The sequence below is a fragment of the Caloenas nicobarica genome, chromosome 15, assembly GCF_036013445.1.
Source record: "Caloenas nicobarica isolate bCalNic1 chromosome 15, bCalNic1.hap1, whole genome shotgun sequence".
In the NCBI taxonomy this organism is placed as follows: domain Eukaryota; kingdom Metazoa; phylum Chordata; class Aves; order Columbiformes; family Columbidae; genus Caloenas; species Caloenas nicobarica.
The window spans coordinates 11586802-11607012 of NC_088259.1; the positions used below are offsets into that span (position 1 = coordinate 11586802).

A 20211-nucleotide genomic window follows, 5' to 3' on the forward strand; every position below is an offset into this window, starting at 1 on the left:
GCCTGGCAGAACTGCAGTGCGGTTTTATACAATCCGGATCTGAGTCCCACTTGGACAGATGTCTGCCGAGCTGCACAGGCTGATGGCACTGAGCTACATCCAGAACAAATCAAGAGGGAAACATTAAACATTTACATGTTTATTATAATTACAATTTACATTACTCCAAAGAGCAGCCCCACTGCTATGTTCTAATTCTCAGCAATAAAGTCCTACAAAAATAAATCCAAGCTTTTACAGTAACCTAGGTCAATGCGTAACTAAAACATTCTAGCTATGTAAGGGGTTCGGTCATCAAGGTGCTTTTTCAACGAAACTCTCTACCAACCAAAAAAGGGACACATGCCTATAGCAATTTAACCCACATATTCATGCAAAGAAATGTAACCCCCCTCCCAGTCCCTCTCCCCACATACACGTTTTTTTTAAAAAACAAAAGAAAAAACAACTAAACTATTTACAGTATGGGGGGTACAGAGGAAACAAATTAAACATGCCCATCTGCTAAGCTTCATTACATAGATCCCATCCCTAGTTTAATGAAAACATTCCATAGTGTTCCACCACAGCCTACTAGTGTACAGAGAACTGTTTGCGCTCAGTGCTACCTGTGGGTGAGGTACGAACAGAGGCAGAACTCAGAGCTCAGATCCCCTTCCCAGACAGCAACTGCTGCCAAAAACCATGACCTGCGCGCAGGGGCGCAGCCACTCGCTCCCATCCTGCCGAGGACACAGCGCTGGCCCCCAAACCTCCGGGGAGCACCCAGCACCCTTCAGCCGGAGGGAGTCACAGCACTGTGTAAACCTGTAGTACCGCCACACTAGCACCAGCTGGCAAACAGTTGTACAGTCGCTTACACTACTACATGATCAACAATCCAGTATTCCCAAGTGACAATATACACAACTCCTCAGCACCAGGAATCTGTTCTTCCAGATACCAAGTGCTACTTCACACCTGCTGCTGAGAACTGTGAGACCAGCAGCACCAAAGAATCCGTTTGGTTACTCAGAACAAACAAATTAGAGCTGGTTTATTTCAGGTGAGCTTTGGTTCCGTGTTAAAATAGCATGATTTGTCTTCTTCAGGGTTCAGAAAAGGAATCTGACTTTAAGCTTAGACTATAGCAGCCTTCGAGAGACCCAGAAAGAAGAACCATGTTAGTCTGCACTTAAAAAAACCCAAACCAAACACAAATAAAAAGACACCCTGAAGAAGGTACCCCTGAACACATTCCCTCTTCCAAAGAATATTCCAGCTGACAGTTGCTGGTCCAAAATAAGTCCAGAATATAAGCAGTAGTACATGAAGTTCTGTCACTTGAGCTGAGACAGTAAACAATACGAACAATTTTCGCACATTAGTGCAGCAGTTGGTTGTTTTCTTTCTATTTACAATTTCATCCTCTCAGGACAGATGTTAGAACCTATTCAGAAAAAAGAAATATGGCAGAATTAGATTTGATATAATGGGGATATTCTCCCAAGAAAAAGCAGCAAAGTTCACACCCAGGTATCAACTGAAATGCTTTGCAAGAGCCTCAGCCCCAATAAGCAGCTCTTGCTTCCTCAGACAGAAAGCTGGCCCAAGAAATCAACACATTAGAACTCCTCATATTTCCTTCTACCACTTCAAAGGATAGATCAGATACAACAATGAACAAATCTTGATATATCCATGAGACTGGAGAGCCCGAGAGGTTGCAGAGACAGTTCAGACAAGGAACAAGAGACAAACCTGGCTCAGAGACAGAATTTATTCTTGCTAAAAAACTTGCCTCTGAAGTTACACTCTGCCAGTACCAGCTCTGTGAGTGGTTTGGGTTCGCCTCGCTGCTCCGCTTCCCCTTCCACCTCGAAATCCCCCACGAAAGCTGCGGCCACGAAGGAACCGTCCGGACACTCCAAACGTCTCTGTGTTGAGCTTCCTTTCTTCAGCCCACGTGGTGCGCCTAGAACTGAACACGACCACATTCAGATGCAATATAAATGTTCAACGGCCAGTAAGTCAGTCAGGAAGCTTCAAGCACCCTGTGTTGAACTAAAGCACAACAAGAACCAGCTGCAGTGGACACACACACTAACTCAGTTCCTCTGCTGAGCGGGGATTTGGCAGTGCCAGCTGTTGGCTTTTGTGAGCTACTTTTACATGGAAAACTAAAGACGAGCCTAGAGAAGGGTTGACCATGGTCTACAAACTCAAACCCCGTCTTGTTCTCTTGAAAAATACAAGACCACCTGGCCCTGAGCACTGCACAGCGCTTGGAAGCAAGCTTTCAGGGAAGGAGAAAAGCTAAAGGGAATTTCACACCAACACTCAAGGGATGTCTGACTTTGCCAGGTAGTTGATAACATCAGTGTCAGCAGCAAAAGATGAAGCTTTATTTTAATATTCCCAACATTTAATTTAATGCATTTCCAAAGACAGACCTGAGGTCTCTGCCCAGGCTCCAGCCTCAGCTTGCTCCTGTCTCCAAGCTGCAGCACCTTCAGCACAGCATGACCCTGATGCCTCCTCCCCCAAAGGAGATAAGGAATTTGTTTAAAATCAATGGGCTCAAAGTCAGCACTGGGAAACAGAACTGGAAATTCCTGTATCATAGTTTGGGCAAGTGTATCAGTTTCAGCTGAAATCTGCGCTTTTTGTTTGATCCCACTGCACAAAGCTCGGTTAATACCACTTGTGAGCCAATACTCCCTCCTTCTAAGGACTGTTTTGCCAACTTTCTTGCATTCTAAGACTTTTAATGAATTAAACCATGTAATACTGATTATGTCCAGAATTCTATGCCTAAAAATTGCATTTAAAAAGCAAGCTTTTGGAAAACACTCACCTCGATTTGAGTTCTGAAGAAATGTTGTCAAAGAAAGACTTGGATTTATCATAGTAGCAGTTGGGTCCCAGAAGGTCCTCCTCTACGTTGCCGTCATTGTTTTGAGTTGCCACTCCAGGGTCCCCTTTTTCTTCCCCCGTCTCTGGTTTGTCATCTGAAGATAACAAAAGGTATTACATTCCTGGATACTTATTGAAGAGCCATCTGTTCTCCTGCTCCCTCAAACAAGGTTTGAGATGCTGCCACATTAATCATGCAGTTTCTCAAAACAAGTTTGTCTACACAGTGTTTACTACCAGCTCAGTAATTCATATTTAATGAAGTCACAAACCTTTAAAGTTTAGTTTCTTCTTGAATTCTTTATCAAGTTCCTCTCTGTTGAATTGTGCATTTGCACTTTCAAAGTCAAAGTCACTTTCAAACTTTATTGTATTTTCCTTCACAGTAGTTGGTCTGTTTTGTCCTCTGGAACGGTTTCTGGTTCTCCTGTTTCCTGAAAGCAGGAGAGTTTAAACACTTGGTAACGCACATGAGGTTAAATGACTTGCTGAAGACCAGAGAGAACCAGGGTTAGAGCTCAGGAGTTTCTAGTCCTGTGGTTAAGGCCACACCTCTTTGCAAGTAATTTCTGAACTGTAGAAGACATTTTACAGCAATACTTTAACTTTCTGAAAAGCATTCCTGGATGTCAGCCTTACCGTTAAGACAGTACACACAACTTTCCTTCCAGTGTGAGAATCAGAACAAGTTCTATACCAAGAAAAGCTGAGGCAAGCAGGGAAAACTACCTTTTCTGTCTGCTATTCATCTGCGAGCAGGGCACAAACAGGCTACAAAGCTATCGTGATTGGCAAAGGGGAACAGGTCACTGGGTTCAGAAAACCCACTCGAGACTTACCTGCCCACAAAAGGGGCTTGTACTTTGTGCAGCTTCTGGTTTCCAACTGAGAAGCTATCAACTCCTTTCTGGAAAAGCTATAACCCCTTCTACTGTGCTGCTCCTCAGGCAAATTAATTTGAAGACCTGAGAGTGTGAAGTTTTGTTTCCTGCCTTTTCTCATTTTGCTTGGGCAGAAATATCTATTTGAACTTAATTTCACTTTCTTCTCACCTGTGCTTAATCACAGAACCACTAAACTTCAGTCCTGAGATAAGACCTCTGCTCTATGGAAGTGAGGGCTCCATAGCTCCTCTCAGTTACAAGAGCTCTGGAAATTCTTAAACATGCCACCCTTCCCAGTAAAAAAAAATACTTCAGGTTGCAGAGAAATCTAGTTTCTGCTGCCAACTCATAGCATCAATTTGTATAACGTACCTTCAAGTGTCTAGAAAAGACACCAGAATTCTGTCCCTGAAATGTTCTGAACTTCTGTGACTCCAGAACCTATTTTGTCAGGGAGCATCTCTGGATACCCAAAGCCTTATCAAGCTTTATTTCCCTCTCAATCTCCTGTCCAATAATCCGTCACTGAAATTATCAATATCAGCCTTCGCAGGCTATCACAACTATTTAGTGTCAGGTTCACCTACCTGATCTTCTCCTTTGAGGTCTTCTGTTTTCATCATTCACCTGTCCCTGGGTCTGCACAGGTGCTGCCTGAACTGCATCTACTGAACGAGAAGGATAAACTCAGTAAAGGAGCACAAGAACGAAACCAAACAGTTTAGTCTTGCTACGCACCTTTGGTGCTTGAAAACAACACTTTAAAGTGGTGGATACAAACCATTTGTCTTACTGTTGCTCTGCGGAACCTGCCGCCCATTGCGCTGAGCCCCCGGAGTTACTTTCACCGGGGGAGGCTTTTGTGAATTCACGTTGTCAACTGGGCCGGTCTGCACAGCCTGCTCCACCATGGGGCTTTTGCGCACTGGGTGAACAGAAGGAAAGCCAGCACCTGGAAAAAATCCCAGTGACTAAGCGCCTCTCAGAAAGTCTGCCACTGTTCAAACCCTGCCCACTTCTATGGAGAATCCGTTTTGTCAAGAATTACTCAAAGCCTTGAGTGTTTATCACTACACGCTATGTTTAAGTGGCACACACAGTAGGTAAGGCGCTACTGCCACACAAGTCATGGCTCTCAAATCCAGAGCTTTAAAATCGGGAAATCTACCCATTTATTTCTTAAACCAAGTTAGACACACATTAGGTAAGCAAGCCAGGTCAGTCTCTTAAGACAGTTTATACCAAAATCTAATTTCTAGTTTTATCCTTCATTATACAGGATTTTACTTTACATACATCTGAAGCAAAAATCCACCATTTTGGAACTGCTCAAGAAAGCTTCCCCACTTTGTCAAGAAAGTTTTGTACCAAAAGTTTAACCACCTCAACTATACCCCGTTTTGTAAGCCACTTTTAGAAGTCCTTCAACCCTATTGCTTATTGTTAGCTTTCAGACAAAGAAAACCTGAAACCAGACCAGGATCTCAAAGTTACCCTTTTAAATTCCTTCTTGGTCAAGGCCAAAGTGTTACCAAGACTTCTGTTGCTCTTCCATCCAGGCTTATTTATTCACACTACAAAACATGTAAATACTTTTCATGGTTTGGTATACCTTACACCAATTATATTAAAAAGTGACAGTCTTCAGTACTCAGAAGAAACACTGCATTCTAGATTTAATTAGAAGTTTTGGAGTACTACAGGCTTATGTAGTTATGCGTAAGAACTGCTTGGAAGCGAACTTTTAACTGAATATACTTTAAGAGCAGGAAAAGTGAAAAGCTGAAGAGTACACACAAACCAAGCCACTGACACTTCTGGGTCACCCACGTCCACATGAGATATACCCAGTAGGTACCATCATGCAGGTTCCCAGTTAATGTACACCTGGAAAACTTGCAAGGAAAACAGACATATCCTAAGGATTAATCAGTAGGACAAAGCTGCTGTGCGTGTTTAACATGAGAAAGTTTCAAAGCTTAGCCAGAATATTGAGAAAGTCCATACAGATAGATGGCCAAAACCAGAGAGTAAGTAAAAACAGTTTCATGCCAACACAAGCAAACATGCTTAAGTTATAAACAGATGAAACTAATTACCATGTTTAAATGCAGGCTGCACCTGGTCTCTCTGCTCTGAGGATGATCAGTCTAGTATCTCTACTCAACCACCTTTAAGAGTTTGTACACATAGAAGCAAGCACCCAGAACTATGTTATCTCAGCTTACCACAACTCAGAAATTGCTACTGTTAGTCATGCTTTACTAATCGGGAGTCTTAACAAGGTACTGTGCCCCATCATGCAGGAAATCTATGCTGATATCTCCTCAATTACAGCAATACTCCTGAATTTTCTGTTAACCTCTGTCTCTAGCAGCAAGGCCACCCACAATGTAAACAATGTAAACAGAGAGCTTCTCTTTCCACAAAAGACTAATTAATTCCTCGCCCAGTCTCTAAGGTGACACACGTTCCTGGAGAGGATGCAGCACATCAGCATCGCTAAACCTCAGCCCTCTCCTGATACTTACACAGGAGGATCCGCTGTCCTGTACTTTCTCTTTCTCCTGTCCCTCTAATTGATACTTCTAGGACAGGAGGTATAACTTCACATAACGAAAGGCAAAACCAGCTGAGAACAACCTAGTTCTACTTGCATTATCCACATAAGTACTACCATTCTAGGAGGGGTTAACAAGAACAGAGTGTTTGCAAGTGCCATGCAGTTCTTCCAAATATTTGGAGTCCTCAAACTGCTGTTACCCTTGGAAGAGAGCTGATGGGGCTCTGAAGACATGTCAGGCTCTGAAACAGGTTGTGGAGACGGAGAAGAACTAGGGCTGGAAGCAGCTGCTGATGCTGGAGGGCTTACCAATTTCTCTAAAGAGATAGAGGGAAGAAGAGAAAGCAAAGATATATGGATAAGATACAAGGTAGTGAAACATCTGAAGGACTTGGAAAGAGATACAAGAATCTCTAGAACAGCATTAGAGCAGCTTATTTACAGTCCTCTCTGTGAATACAGGCTCTTTTTACATGTGATGGATATGTGAGGGATGTTAGGTTAGAAATGAACTGGCCTCAACTGTTTGGTATTCACATTATTTTCAGAAACAAACTTTAGCTACTTAGTTTCTTTCTTTTATGTTTTTCTATGTGTGTGTTTAAGAGAAATGCAGGCCTCTTTGCAATAAAGTTGTTAACTACTTATTCACTGCTTGTTGCAGCGTGACACTTGGCAAGGAATTCAGAATTAGTTACTGTTACTTGATTTCACAGGAGCTGCATACAAGGACTGCACCTTTATTCTAGCAAGTGAAGTTTTTACTTACCTAAACCTAATGAAGCTGCGTACTGATGGCTAAGTAAAGAGCTGGCAGCGAGCTGGCTGTAAGGTGGCATACCTCTAAACGGGCTGTAAGGCACATGTGGCTGAAAGGATGATGTAGAGGCAGAGCCCAGTGAAGACTGTAACAAGACAAAGTACATTTCCATTTACAGCATCCACAAGTCAGCTTGTTTTGGCAGTGATTCTCTACTTCACATACAGTGTTACTAAAGCTTAAGTAAATACTGAGAAGGGTTAGTTTACCTCTTTATGGTTTTTCTGCATCCTCAGCTAGGTAACTAGCTCTGGCTTTTGTTGACTGAAGTCTTTAATGTGGCTATTTTAAACATTACAATGGAATTCAGGATACTTCAACCTGAAGATTCCTGGAGACACTTACTGGCCTTCGTTTTAAGCTTATACCAAAAAGCAAGTCTTCCATCACCAATGTTTTATCATAGCTTTCTAGCGACACTTCAGGCTAACTTACTTGAACAATGGCAGGATCTTGTGGCAGAGTATGTTGAGCTTTTGGAGGTTCACAGACAGTGATGTCTTTGATGTCACTTCCTCGAAAAATAATGTATTCATAGATTTCTTCTCTCGGAGGAGCAGGTCTGTCTGTAGGCCGGTCTTCAGTACCAAAGGATCGCACTTTAGCATTAGAAAGATTATTATTAGTCCAGTATTACCATTGCAGCATTGTGCAAGATATTTATGCAATTAAAATGTACTCCTGTAATACTTGCCAAAGATAACAAAAAAGAAAGGTTACCTCTGAATCTCCTTATCACACACACCCGTTCCCTCAAATGCCAACTTTTTCAGCAGCCTGCATAAACAGTTTTGTTTACATCAAGCTGTGAAGGTAAAGACCATAGACCAGCTGGAGCGAAGACTCCTACTCCAAACACAAGGACGTCCCCACTGTGCTGTGCTGCCACATCCCCTCCCTCCACAGCCCCGTCCCGTGTCAGCATTCTGCTTGAGACAACTGCCACTGCAACAGAGAACAGGAGAGGCTCCAATGCAGCAAGGCGGGGGCGGGGGGAAATCTTACAAGGCTTTAGAGCTCAAATTTGCACCTTCAGTTTCATATATTTATTATACAGATAGAGGTAAAGTTTTATCCATGACAAGAACTTCCTATTAAAATTCTCTCTACCCAACACCACTGGTATTTTGACTAATATCCACTGACCACACAGCAAGCTTTTAGTGATAGATCCAAAACCTCAGTGCCTGCCAAGACTTTACTGAGTCCCAGCTATTGAGAAGGTACCAACCAGCAGTATTACACATTAGAGTAGAAAAAAGGCTGCAGCTAACTGTGTATGGCAGCTACCAGGCAGCAGCATAAATTAATGTGAGCCATTAAACAGGAATAGGTCAGACTGGGACTTACTGGGTTGTTAGTGCAAGAAAACATGTAGCATAGCTATATCAGACACTGCTCCGTGAAAGCTTGAAATGGGCTAGAGAACGGGCATGGTCTATGGGTACAGAGACTTTTTTCAGTCACAAGTTACAGAAGCTCACCGAGTTTACTAGCCTAGTTGTTTTGTGTCTTTGCAAAGCTTTGCCGGTTCATATAAGCCCCTGCACAGACTGGTTTGATGTGTGCTTTCTGCCAATAGATCAGAGTTGCATCAGCTGCTCCTAGCAGGTTACCACAGAAGCACCCAGGACACCATGACTCCTGCAGTAACTTCACAAATTCCACCCATAACAGACCCTTCCCCAGCACCTGCCATGTCACATTCCACGGTGACATGCGAGCCAGCTGCCACTCCCGCTGCACAGCTGGAAAGATCAAGCACAGAGAGCCTTGTCACAGGGATAATGGGGATGGAGGGCACCGCAGCTTCCCCACAAAAAGGACAACACAAAGTGGATCCACTCAACCCCAGTGCGGAGCATCCCTGGTATACTCTACTGTTAGTAACTTACTGGGGGTGTTGATGGTTGTGGACAGGGCGACTCATCCAGAGGCCTGTTTTTGGAGACAAAAAGCTGTGTCCAGGTGGTTGCCCCCACCAAGCAGCTGTCAGGGCTGCGAGCTGTCTTCACCTCGGTTCAACGCGATGTCAGCTCACACGGAGCTGTAAGCTCTGGGTACAGCAGGCCAAGGCCAAACGTTGTCCCCATAGTGCTGATGCTGTTTATCACCTCAGCTCACACTTAACTGGAAGGGAATTGTAAGTGGTGCAAGGACAAGCTCTGAGCCGCTCCCTTAGAATGACCGTCTCCCATTAGTCACTAGGGTATATAACCTCCCCAAGTTATTTTAGCTCTCCAGCTGCTGTTTGATCATATTACAGCTGTAACTTGGTCAACTAGAAACAGATTACCAACTGAAGACAGTGCTTGTGGCCTTTGAGATATGAACCCTGCTGAAGATCAGATTATTGCAGCACATAGCTCATGGTGAGACACACTAAAGCTACCCAAGGGCTACTGCAGAGTCCCACGCCCAGCTTGGCAAGCACCGTGTCTTCTCCAAGCACTGCGATCAGCCCATCAGCTTCCACATGGAGAAACATACGACCTGCAAAGCCCAAAGCTGGCCAGGCAGCCTCTTCGTTGGCTGCTCCCAAGGTTGCTAACAAAAAGAGGTGTAAAACTGTGTCCTTGTTGTAGCCAAAAGAGCAGTGAGGGCATTTGAGGGGACTCTAGGAGCTGAGCATGCCTGACCTTGCACCTGAAGTGTTGTCACCATTTCTGGCACATCACAAAATACAGCTGGATCCAAAGGGCTGTTGCCCATGAAGGGTTACATGACTATTCTTTACAGGCAAACGGGAAACCAGCCTCACCACGCTGCAGCCCCTGTTTTACCGTACAGTTTGCACTCAGTTACAGGGCTCTGCTGAGCCAGAGCTCCAAAGGGTCAGGAAGCACTATAAGAGTGACTGGATGTCTGGAAAGCAGAGCTTGTGGATATTTCTTGCTCAAAACCTCTAGTTTCTTCAGACTTCTACAGAAGGGAGAGTAAATTTCTGGTGTTCACTTCTGACAGGACGGTAATGGTCTTAGACTTCTTTTGTTTGCAATTTAAGTTTAGCATCTAACAAGACAGAAAACTTTCTTGCAGTGCTTAATTAAGTACATGGAATCTAAGATATTGTGCATGTGTCCAGATTTAACAGGAACAAAATACAAATCAATTGAAGTTAGCCCTGCTAATGAGATTCTTTCCTGAGGTCTCTTTCAACCTAAATTCTTCTTTATATCACTTGGATGACAAAAGTCAAGAGAATAGCACTTATTTTACATACTAAAGTTGTATGAGCCTTAATCAGTGGCACCTAGGACTTAATTTACCATCCACCTGGACAACTTCAACTGCATGTCAGTAATTCACAGTTCATCTAACCTTTCAGAGATCAAGTGTTTTAAACAGCTGTTCCTCCCAACACACAGGGTTGATATTGCTGTCACCAACTCCAACAATGTTGCTATGTTCATAATTCTGACACTAATTTTGATATAAAGTCTCTAAATGTAAAAAACCCTTAGAGCTAAAAAAAAAAAAAGCAGAGTTTCCACTGTAAAGTTTATAGAGCAGCACTTTAAGTGGGGAAAAATGTAATCTCCCTTTATTGTAACAACTACTTCTTAGGCATTCCAGTTCAACAAAACTGAACACTAAGAGACCAATAAATATAAGAAGTGCCAGAAATCTTATACAGAGCACACACTTTCTCATACCATAAAGCACTTTAATCACATATGACTTTGCAACACACCACTTGAGCTCTGAAGTAGCAAGTGCTTTATGGAAACCAGAACTATGTAAAAAAACATTTCTACTTGCTGCTGGGTGAAGGTGAAGACCTTCCTGCACATACAGTAAAGGAATTGCAACCTTCCTGCAACCTCTCAATTACTTTGAGTGAAACACTAATATAAATAGCTCCATTTGTACATTTAAATAAATAGCTACATCCCTAGAAAAAAGGTGAATTTGTGAAAACTCACATTTTAAACTTCAGAATACACACTAATAGGTGTCAAACACTTGTGTCCAGCATCACATAACCATCATTACACTGAATAAATACTGTGACACAGGCTGCCTTGAGGATAGCTGAAAACCAGGCTAGTCAGTGCCAGCAGATAGTCTTTTAAAACAAAAGATGTTTGGTTTGTGGACAACCCCCATGGGTTGCTGAAGGCAATGAAGAAGGTGTGAACTTATCAGAACAGGGAAGGACAAAACTCGGAAAGAACAAGCTAATGCCCATTAGCTGGAGTAGTCAAGCTGAACGTTAAAGGCAATACAGAAACAAGACCTCGTTTGAGAGATTAAACGACAGGACAGGTATGGTTTTTGTTGGGTTTTTTGGTGTTTTAAGAGTCAATACAGGAGTTCCCAGTGCAGGTGACAACTGAATCGAAACGACACCATTTAAGCAGATCATTATTTCTACAGGGGAACAAAATGCAAAGCCTTGATGAGCTGCCTGCAAGGTAGGAAGAGCCAGACCTGTGTGCAGATACACCAGCTCTTCACCTGAAGAGAGCCCAGTTATCGATCACGAAAGGAACAAAGACACTTCAACAGCAACTCCGTTTTCTCCAGCACCGGCCCAGGGCCCTGCTCAAGCCGAGCAGACATTCCACCGGGCGTCTCCATACAGACCGGAGAGGGGAACCCCACCACGGACCGACAGGCAGAACATCACCCTCCTGGCTTTGACAATGGTACGAGGAGCCAGCCCCGCTGGCAGCTCATCTGTCGCTCTCCAAGGGGCTGAGAACGTCCCGTAGAAGCCAAGGGCTCCCCGGCACCCCGCGCCCTGCAGCCACAACGAGCCCCCGCCACGGCCCATGCCCGGCCCCGCCGAGCGGAGCGGCCTCCCGAGTGCTGACTCACGGAAAGGCAGCGGCGCCGACGGCTCGGGGCTCCGGACCCGCCGCCCCCCAGCTCCCCGCACCCCGCCCGGGCCGCAGCCCCTCGGGGCGGGCGGGCTCCGGCGGCCGCTCCAGGCCGGGCTCATTGTTCCAGGGACGGAGGCGGCGGGCGAGGCGGGCAGGCCCCCCGCGTCCCCTCAGCCAGCGCCGGGCCGCGGCGGCGGAGCCACAGCGAGCGCAGGCCCGACACCCCCCCACAGCGCCCCGGGAGGGCCCCGCCGCGCCGCCTCACCCTTGGCCAGCGCTACGGTGGAGTTCTCGGTGTCGATGGTGTAGAGGATGCCCTCATAGCGGATCTGCGCCTTGGAGATCAGGCTGATCTTGCTGCCGATGTAGGGGGTCCCCGAACTCATGGCGCTGCCGCTGGGCCCGGGCTGAGGGGACGGAGGAGGCCGCGCGGGTGGCCGCACCGCTGCGCGGAGCCGCCGCGCCCGCCCACGCACACTGCGGAGCCGGGAGCCCCGCCGCGCCCGCCTTATATAGCGCGGAGGGAGACGGGGTGGGAGCGGGCGCGGGGTGGAGGGGGCGTGATGCGGCCCCGCCGCGCATGCGCCCGGGCCGCCTGCGAGTGACCAGACGGGAGACGGGGTCAGAAGCGGAGGGGAGGCGGGGGGGGGAAGCCCGGAGCCCTCGCCACGTGACCGGCCTAGGCGGGCGTGCCACGTGCGCGGCGGGCGGGGCGGGGCGGGAGCTCGCGCCCTTCCCGCGCTGCGGCCGCTGAGGGGAGAGCGGGGGCGGGGAGCGGCGGCGCCGGGCCCGCTGCCGGCACAGGCCGGCCGCGTGTCGCTGCCCGCTCGCCCGTGTGGCAGAGATTTTTGTCACATAACGCGGGGAAGGAGGGCGATCGCCTCCCCCGCACGACCCCCCGCCGCGCCGGTCTCTGAGGGGAGCGTTTCCCGCCCTGCCAGCCGCGCGCCGCCTCGCCTCACCCGCTCCCCAGCGGGTTCTGCAGCGGAGAGACCGCTCCAGGGCCGCTGGCCCTCGGGGAGGGCTGTGACAGGGAGAGCAGGGCTGGCTGCCCCCGCCGGAGCCGCTTTCCTCCCTCCGGGCCGCGGCGGCAGCAGAGCCCGGTTCTGCGCTGCAAGAGGCCGCGGTGCTCGCAGGGGCCTCCCCTGTGAGGTGCGCACCGGGCCTTTGTTCAGCAGGGAGACAAGATGCACCCGCTGCGCCGATGGCGGCAAGTGACACGGTGACAGAGGGACCAGAGCGCCAGGCCGCAGCTGGAGAATGAATCGTTCAGTGCAGCGTCTCCCGGGATTTCTCCGGCTCCCCAAGCCATCTGTGGGTCAATGAGAGACAACCGGCAGCATCTGGCAGACAGTCACGGGAGGAGAAGTCACTAAACCAACGTGAGGGAGGATGGGGAGCAGGCAGGGCCGTTACATTTGGGGCAGCAGGTCAGAGTGCACAAATCTCACTAATTTGTGTGACGCGGATGAATAAGGTTCAAAACCAGCAGCTGGAGACGGTACAGTGCGAGCCATTGTCTGAGCGTTGAGGGGTTTGCTGGAGCTGTGTGTGCCCATGGCTCGGTGACATGTCTCCCATCGGTGACACAGCGATGTGCGGTCCACAGGTTTATCCTCGTGTCGTGACAACCTCCTTCCTTGTGCACCGTGGCTCAGAGAGCTGTTCTGCAAATGCGCCAAGCTGTCTGCCCTGTGACCTTATGTATTTTATGGTGCTGCTCTTCATGTTGTTTACACAGCCTGGAGAGCAGATCTCTCTGAATAGGGAAGTCGCCTTATGAACACACATGTGCAGTCTTTCTCTTGTTAAATTTTCATCATTCTAGCATGGAGAGAATTGCTAAAATATATATATAGTCAATTATTTAGTATATATTATTTGGGCAAAGAGTATTTTTCAATAAGAAAGTCAGCCCTTAAAGTCAATCTTTTTAGATTTTTAGCTCAGCCTTAAATACAGCGTATACAGAGCAAGGAAAGATTCCTCTTTTTTTTACTGTAGTAAACAGTGCCCTTTAGTGGGCAAATTACTGGTTAGAAACTTCTCTGATGAAAAAAAACTCATCCAGCTCCCCTCTGTGAGGAGTCTCTAGTATAAGAATGTGGAAAAGTTCAAATGGAGAAAAAATAGGATGAGAAATACTACTAATAAAAAGCTCATTATGGGGGCAGTGACAAATAATTACTTTGAATGGGAAAAATGATGTCAGCAGAGGCAATGCAACCAAAGGTAGAGAAGCAGTATTCCCTCTTTTGGTTTATATTCTTCAACCCCACAATAAATTTCACTTGATATTCCTTATTTCCACTCTTAAATATTTTTTAGAAATGGTACATGGGCCTCCAGGTTTTTTCGGTTCAGCTCCTTTTTTTTCTTCTTTATGCACACCAAAACGTCGCTGATGCATGAGCACCTCTAGTTCCAGTATTTTATTCTGTATTCAGCAAAAGGTATTATGATTGTTTTATCCTTTTATTTTATTTTTTTTTAATACCGGGAAAGAGAAAGGGACGATCCTTTACTGATACAGCAATGTGGGTGCCACAGGAAGGCTAATTAAAGCAATGTGGAAAAAAGAAGTATACACCAAAGTGGCATAAACTATACCTTGGTAAGGAGTGATATGTAAATATATAGAATTTTAGTTATAACCATCATGGCCATGAATTGACCTGCCTCTGGAAAATATTGTAATGAATTTCCTCGGTGTCTTTTGTTTGACAACAATCAGAGATAAGTGATCAGCAAGAAGAAATATGACACCTGACATGTTAAATGCATTGTTAGTGGTTTTTATTCTGCTAAAAAATACAGTTCTTCATTAAGTGTTGAAAAGGGGAATGAAAGAGTACCTTTCACTGTATAAATGTGCAATCCTGGGCATCCCTCATATGAGGAGGGAATATTCGGCTTCATCTGAAGAAGCCGATCGCAGCTCATCATGAGGCTGGGAAGAAACCGAGCAGAGTGGCACCTGGTGATAGCAGCAGACACAATGTTCACAGATCAGCATTTTGGACCAGCAGTGACTGTGGGCTTTGGAGGCTGGAGGTGGGGTACAGTCAGTAGGTCACCACAGAGCTAGTTCAGTTACAGGAAAACCTATGTTGCCAGAACTAAGGAGATTCCCATGGCAGCTGGAATGCAATTAGTGGCATTTGCGATGATCACCACTGATAGATCTAATAACATTTCATAGCAGTTAAAAGCGAAACCTGTGACTTAGAGCAACTCTGGAAATTTGTGGGGTGTGTGATGGCGAGAGAGCACTTATGTGGTGGCTGATGGCCATGTCTGTGACAGTGTGAGCGGAGCTGACATCTGCCAGAGTTAATGGCAGAGGGCGGCTGTTGGGAAGATGTCTGGAACAAGTTGTGAGCCAGGCACTGGCTGCTGGAGCGTCACCTCTTGCGCCTGGGGACAGTGGGATGTTTGCAGTTGGTGGCACAAGGAATTACTGGGACACACACAGCTGCTGAGGAAAACAGCAGCTAATGGTAGCGGTGGTTGAACTGAAATTCTGGGAGTTGGCTGGGGAAAAATACCAGAGGTGGCACAGGGAAGGCTGGGGTCTCGAAAGGAAGAGGGAAGAAAAGAGACAGGCATGGAAAATGGAGGAGGTTAAAGTGGAAGGGAGATTTGAATTTGGGTGTGGCAAACAACATGAATGACCCAAAGGGAAGGAGAAACATGTGAACCCTAGAGGAAGAAAAGTTAGAAACGTACCAGTAGTTTCAAAGAGAAATGTAGTAGCTGCAGGGAAGGAGGATAATGTCACCAAGGACAGAACAAGATTCTATAGTGGTGCAGGGAATGAGTAGGAGAAAAGAGCCCAGGGAAGAAAGAGAGATTAGAAAAAGAAGGAGAAACTGAAAATATGCAGGACAGATGAGAAGGAAAAAAAACGATCTATGGAAGTGTTTTTATTCTCAATAAAGAAAAGCAGAGAAAGTAGAATAAAGAAAAAACATGTAAAGTCAACTGAAGGAAACTAGAATAAAAGGAAGGGGGAAGGAGAAAGAAATAAGGAAATGAAAAAATAGAAACATGAATCAGTAGGAAAAAAATGAAAATTTAGTAACTTTTATTTAGATAATGTGTTCTTTATACAATTAGTTTCCCCATTTCCCACAGTCTAAGAAAAAGAGATACAATGATGTATGTAGGAAATAATGCTTCATTACATTAGTTTTGTCTTACATCTCAGGAAAATTCCATCATAACAATAGGTGTTGTTTTCTTTTTTATTCCAGAAGAAAATAGATTGTAATATATGTGATACAGTTCTGTCCTCTCTCCCCTTTCTCCCTTTTGTCTTTTCCCAGTTTTGAGTCTGTGCCTCAGACATTTCAATTTTGACATCTTTCATTCCACCCCCATATATCAAATTTAAAGTCAGTTTAATGCCTGGATTTAAATGAAATCTTTTATAAAATGTCATAGTTTTAGGCTTGTGTGGAATTTGCTCTCTTAATTAGTGTGCTTAGTGGAACTGGCATAAATCTGCATTATTCCATTGCATTTCTCAGCAGTCCAAGTGCGTTGTACAGTCAAGACAAAATATATTTTACCAATTAAAATGCAGTGGCAGAGAGCTTGAACTTCTTATCCAGACCTACAAAGTTTATGAGTGTCAAAGCAAGAGCACAATTTGGGCATTGCTCTTTATTTCAGTGCTCTAACACTGTGAAATCCAAATATGTCTGTATGAAATACAAGGGGAGGAACTGCTCACGTGAGTTTGCCTGAAAACAAACATTATTTTGTACAGATACACAGTCTTTATAAGGTATGCTATCTGTATCTGAGATTAAGCTTTACCTATAGAGATTTACAAAGTAGTACTTTTATATACTACATTAAACAGGCTCTTAATCTACAATTTTTAACCAGCTTTATTATAAAAACATTCACATTAAAATAGTATATATTTCTTTTCTTGTTCTGTGTATGCATTCAATACCAGTTCTTCTACTCTATCCAGTTTACTCTTTTCCCTGCTAAATCAATCATTTTCTATAGGGAAAGACAGTTCTTTGCTATAATGCAAAAAAATAATTGCTTTTTGTATTTGTGAAAGTCCAATGGTAAGATTACAAAAAAATGCTGGGGAATTTTTCTGTTTGTGTAGCACTTCTGTGTGGAAGATTCAAATTACCGTGTGGGGATTTAGCTTACCAGTCTGACTTCTAAACTCTTCAGTTTTTTAAGATAGGTTCAATATATCCGTTTAAATTATGGGATGAGCCAAGAGTGCCGTTCTGACCTGCCCAGCCTTTGCTATTTGTACCTCATGAATCTACACGGCCTGCTTATAAAAGTTGTGTTTGATTACTTGAACCCAGAGAGGTGAGGAGTTGTTGGGACACTTTTGATGCAACAGAGTAAGGAAGGAACATACATTTACTTATTTGTATAAAACTGAAATATCTTTGACATGCATAACGTCTTTTATTAGAATGAACACAAACTGCTCTTCCTGACTTTTCTCACTCACATCACTACACTACAGTGTCGACAAGCTGTGAAAATGAGACTAGAAAAACACACTCAGTACTGGACATAAGACCAAAAACACGACCCAAAATCCTGTCTGCTGTTGCAATTCATTTCATCATTGAAACATGGGGGGACAGAGCGGTTAGAAAAATGCAAATACCTTTTATACTGAGGCTTTCTGCATCACAAACGGCAAGATGAAGCTATCCTGGCTAACTAGGTGGTGATTTATTCACAGATGTGGAAGCTGGAGATAATTTTAAGAGATCCTTTCATGAAGAAAGGTAAATAGATGATGTATGTGATACAAAAAAGGTTGACAAAGCTGAAGTTTGCAGTTTGGTCACAAAAATTGAAGGATGAAGTCTTACAAGCCAGACCTAGATTCTAAAAAAGGTGTTTAGGCATCTGTCTCCCATTCAAATGAGTAAGATGATTCAGACCTAAGTTTAGAAATAATTAGGGCATAAAGAGAGTTGTCTATCTAGGACAGTGGGGAACACCGAACATAGCCTAAAATACTAAGTTCCATTAGGAAAAATCTCTGACTTCGTTTCATTGTGGTTTTTGGTTTTTTGGGGGTTTTTTTTCTGCATAGGCTGCTTTTTCCTGGGTAGTGTTATGCTGAAGTGATCTGCAAGCCTCTGTGCATCCTTCTCACAGATGCACTGATGTGAGGGGATGGGATGAAACTGGGATTTCATAAAATTTTTTCAGGCATGAAGTGAGCAAAAGGTGGAGTGAAGAGTGTGCTGAGAGCAAATAGGAGATAATAAATGGACAAAGGCAAAAAATTGTCTCTGAGGGATGAAATGCTGCAGAGGATTAGTCTGCAAATAAAAGATTTTTGTAGGGTTTCAGGTTTATGCACAACTCACCAAGAGTTTCAAGAGCTGCAGTGATAACCAATGATCTAAATCCACTTCTAGGCTGAAAAGAGTCCAAGTTACAACTGGACTATCACAACTGACACTGGTACACCTGACGGTCATCTCAGTGGAGAGGCTAAGGAGCAGATGGGAGTGGAGCCTGATACATCGCACTGTGGACAGTCTTTCCAGAACAAAATCATATGTTTTGGAGAGTACAGGTTGTGTTCACTGCGTCCTTCAGACCCCTTGGCTGTTGCAGACTAGCAAATTTCACCATTCCCTGTACAGAAATCCATCTTTGCTAATTGGGTTTGGCTAAAATTTCAGAAAGCTCAATAGCAGTTTGTGCTTAAGAGCTCCTCCTCTTTTCTCCGTACTTCTTTCTCTCACTACTAATTATCAAACACATTCAGGCAATCAGTATTGGGCACTATTTCATTGGCAGGGAGGCTTGAACGGGGTTGAACCAAGAACCTGCTGCCCAGTTCTTGCTACTGCAAATCAAATCATAGGACAGCACACATCATTGGGATGAGAACACAGAGGAAAGAGCTCCTTTATTACATGTTTTAGGTCAGAGACCTCACTTGCATTAATTCTCCATGGTGGACTCCGTTCTTGAGCCAAAGAAATGAATCTCCCTCTCCTTACCTGTTTTACAAACGACTAGTAGATTCTGCTGCTTTCTGCTCAGCGAGGTAACGTATCATTTTACCTGGACTCGGCAGTATGCTGTTCCTTTCCTGCATAACATCTGCTGCATAGCTTGGATTGTTCTTGGACTTGTTTTAAAAGGCATGTTTCAGAAATGTCTTTGAGGATGTGAATTATTAGTCATTGTTTTATCTGCTAGGGTGTTCTTCTTCCTTTGTTATTTTACTTTTTAAAATAAGACTAAACGGGCTTTGGAGTTTACAGGTTTTAATTCAGGTTGAGGTTGAAGATACCAAGAATGGTAAGGTAAATCATAGCAATAGGATTTTAGTGCAGTTTCAGAAAGTAATTTATTTTTATATGACAATAAACTGGCATTTAATCTCCTTCACATTTCAGAAGCTAAACTGTAAGTCAGTCCACATAAGACAGCAGCATCTCTATGGCTGGTCAGTTCTAACTCATGCTTCCCCTTACTGTTGTGGTATTTGCATGCACACTTTCCACATACGCCTGAAAATTCTGACATTTACTGTTCCAAAGCCTTTGAATTATCTGTACCTCACACCTCATTTCTCTTACTTCATGTATGACAAGGGTTTTATTAGTTAGTGCACTTTTAAACTACATTTTTGTTCGGTAAAGTAACCCTAACAATAACATTCGAGATTTGGCATTTCTGTTTTCTCACTTAATTCATATTAATATGCTTAATTTTTTCTAGAGAGCCTCACAACTTCATCTTGGACTCTGCATTTTACTCAGCAACATTCTCAGCATTTACTCTGCCCATGACATCACCTGTGACAAACTTCTATAGGGTATCTGGGACATACAGTTGTTAGTAAGACATTTTGAAGGCAAAATGTTTGTGCAAGTATAACTCAGAGCATAAACTGGTCCGAAGAATCATAATTATTGTTGATGAAGCAGAAAGAACCCCAAGTACAGCTGAGGGCGAGGCTGTGAGTTAGAAAAACACATAACTTCTTTTCTTCTAAACTGAAAGAAATTTCATATTCGTATCTGCAAGAGAATAAACTGGAAGCCCAAAGTGACCTTGTACTGAATAACACTGCAAAGAGCAGCCTGAGCTGTACCAGCATAATAATGCACTCCGGGCTTTATGGGGCAAGAGTTAGCGGTTCGGTCTGTGTGTGATGCAGGTGGCTCACTGTTCCACCCAGGTACA

The 20211-nt window shown here is 44.5% G+C and overlaps 1 protein-coding gene across 2 annotated transcripts; it reads right to left on the reverse strand.

Moving 5' to 3' along the window:
- Positions 1 to 123: 123 nt before the first annotated feature.
- LSM14B (LSM family member 14B) lies at positions 124 to 12477 on the reverse strand. 2 transcript variants are annotated; one of them, XM_065645542.1, is made up of 10 exons: positions 12257 to 12477; positions 7598 to 7761; positions 7112 to 7247; positions 6543 to 6659; positions 4561 to 4731; positions 4367 to 4447; positions 3168 to 3329; positions 2837 to 2990; positions 1781 to 1960; positions 124 to 1429 (listed from the first exon to the last, which is right to left on the reverse strand). In XM_065645542.1, exons 1-9 carry the CDS (start codon positions 12375 to 12377, stop codon positions 1789 to 1791), a joined length of 1278 nt encoding a protein of 425 aa, XP_065501614.1. In that variant the 5' UTR covers positions 12378 to 12477; the 3' UTR covers positions 124 to 1429; positions 1781 to 1788. The 2 variants fall into 2 exon arrangements, with proteins under 2 accessions (XP_065501614.1, XP_065501613.1); XM_065645541.1 differs by having other exon boundaries at positions 4367 to 4444; positions 12257 to 12457.
- Positions 12478 to 20211: the final 7734 nt, after the last annotated feature.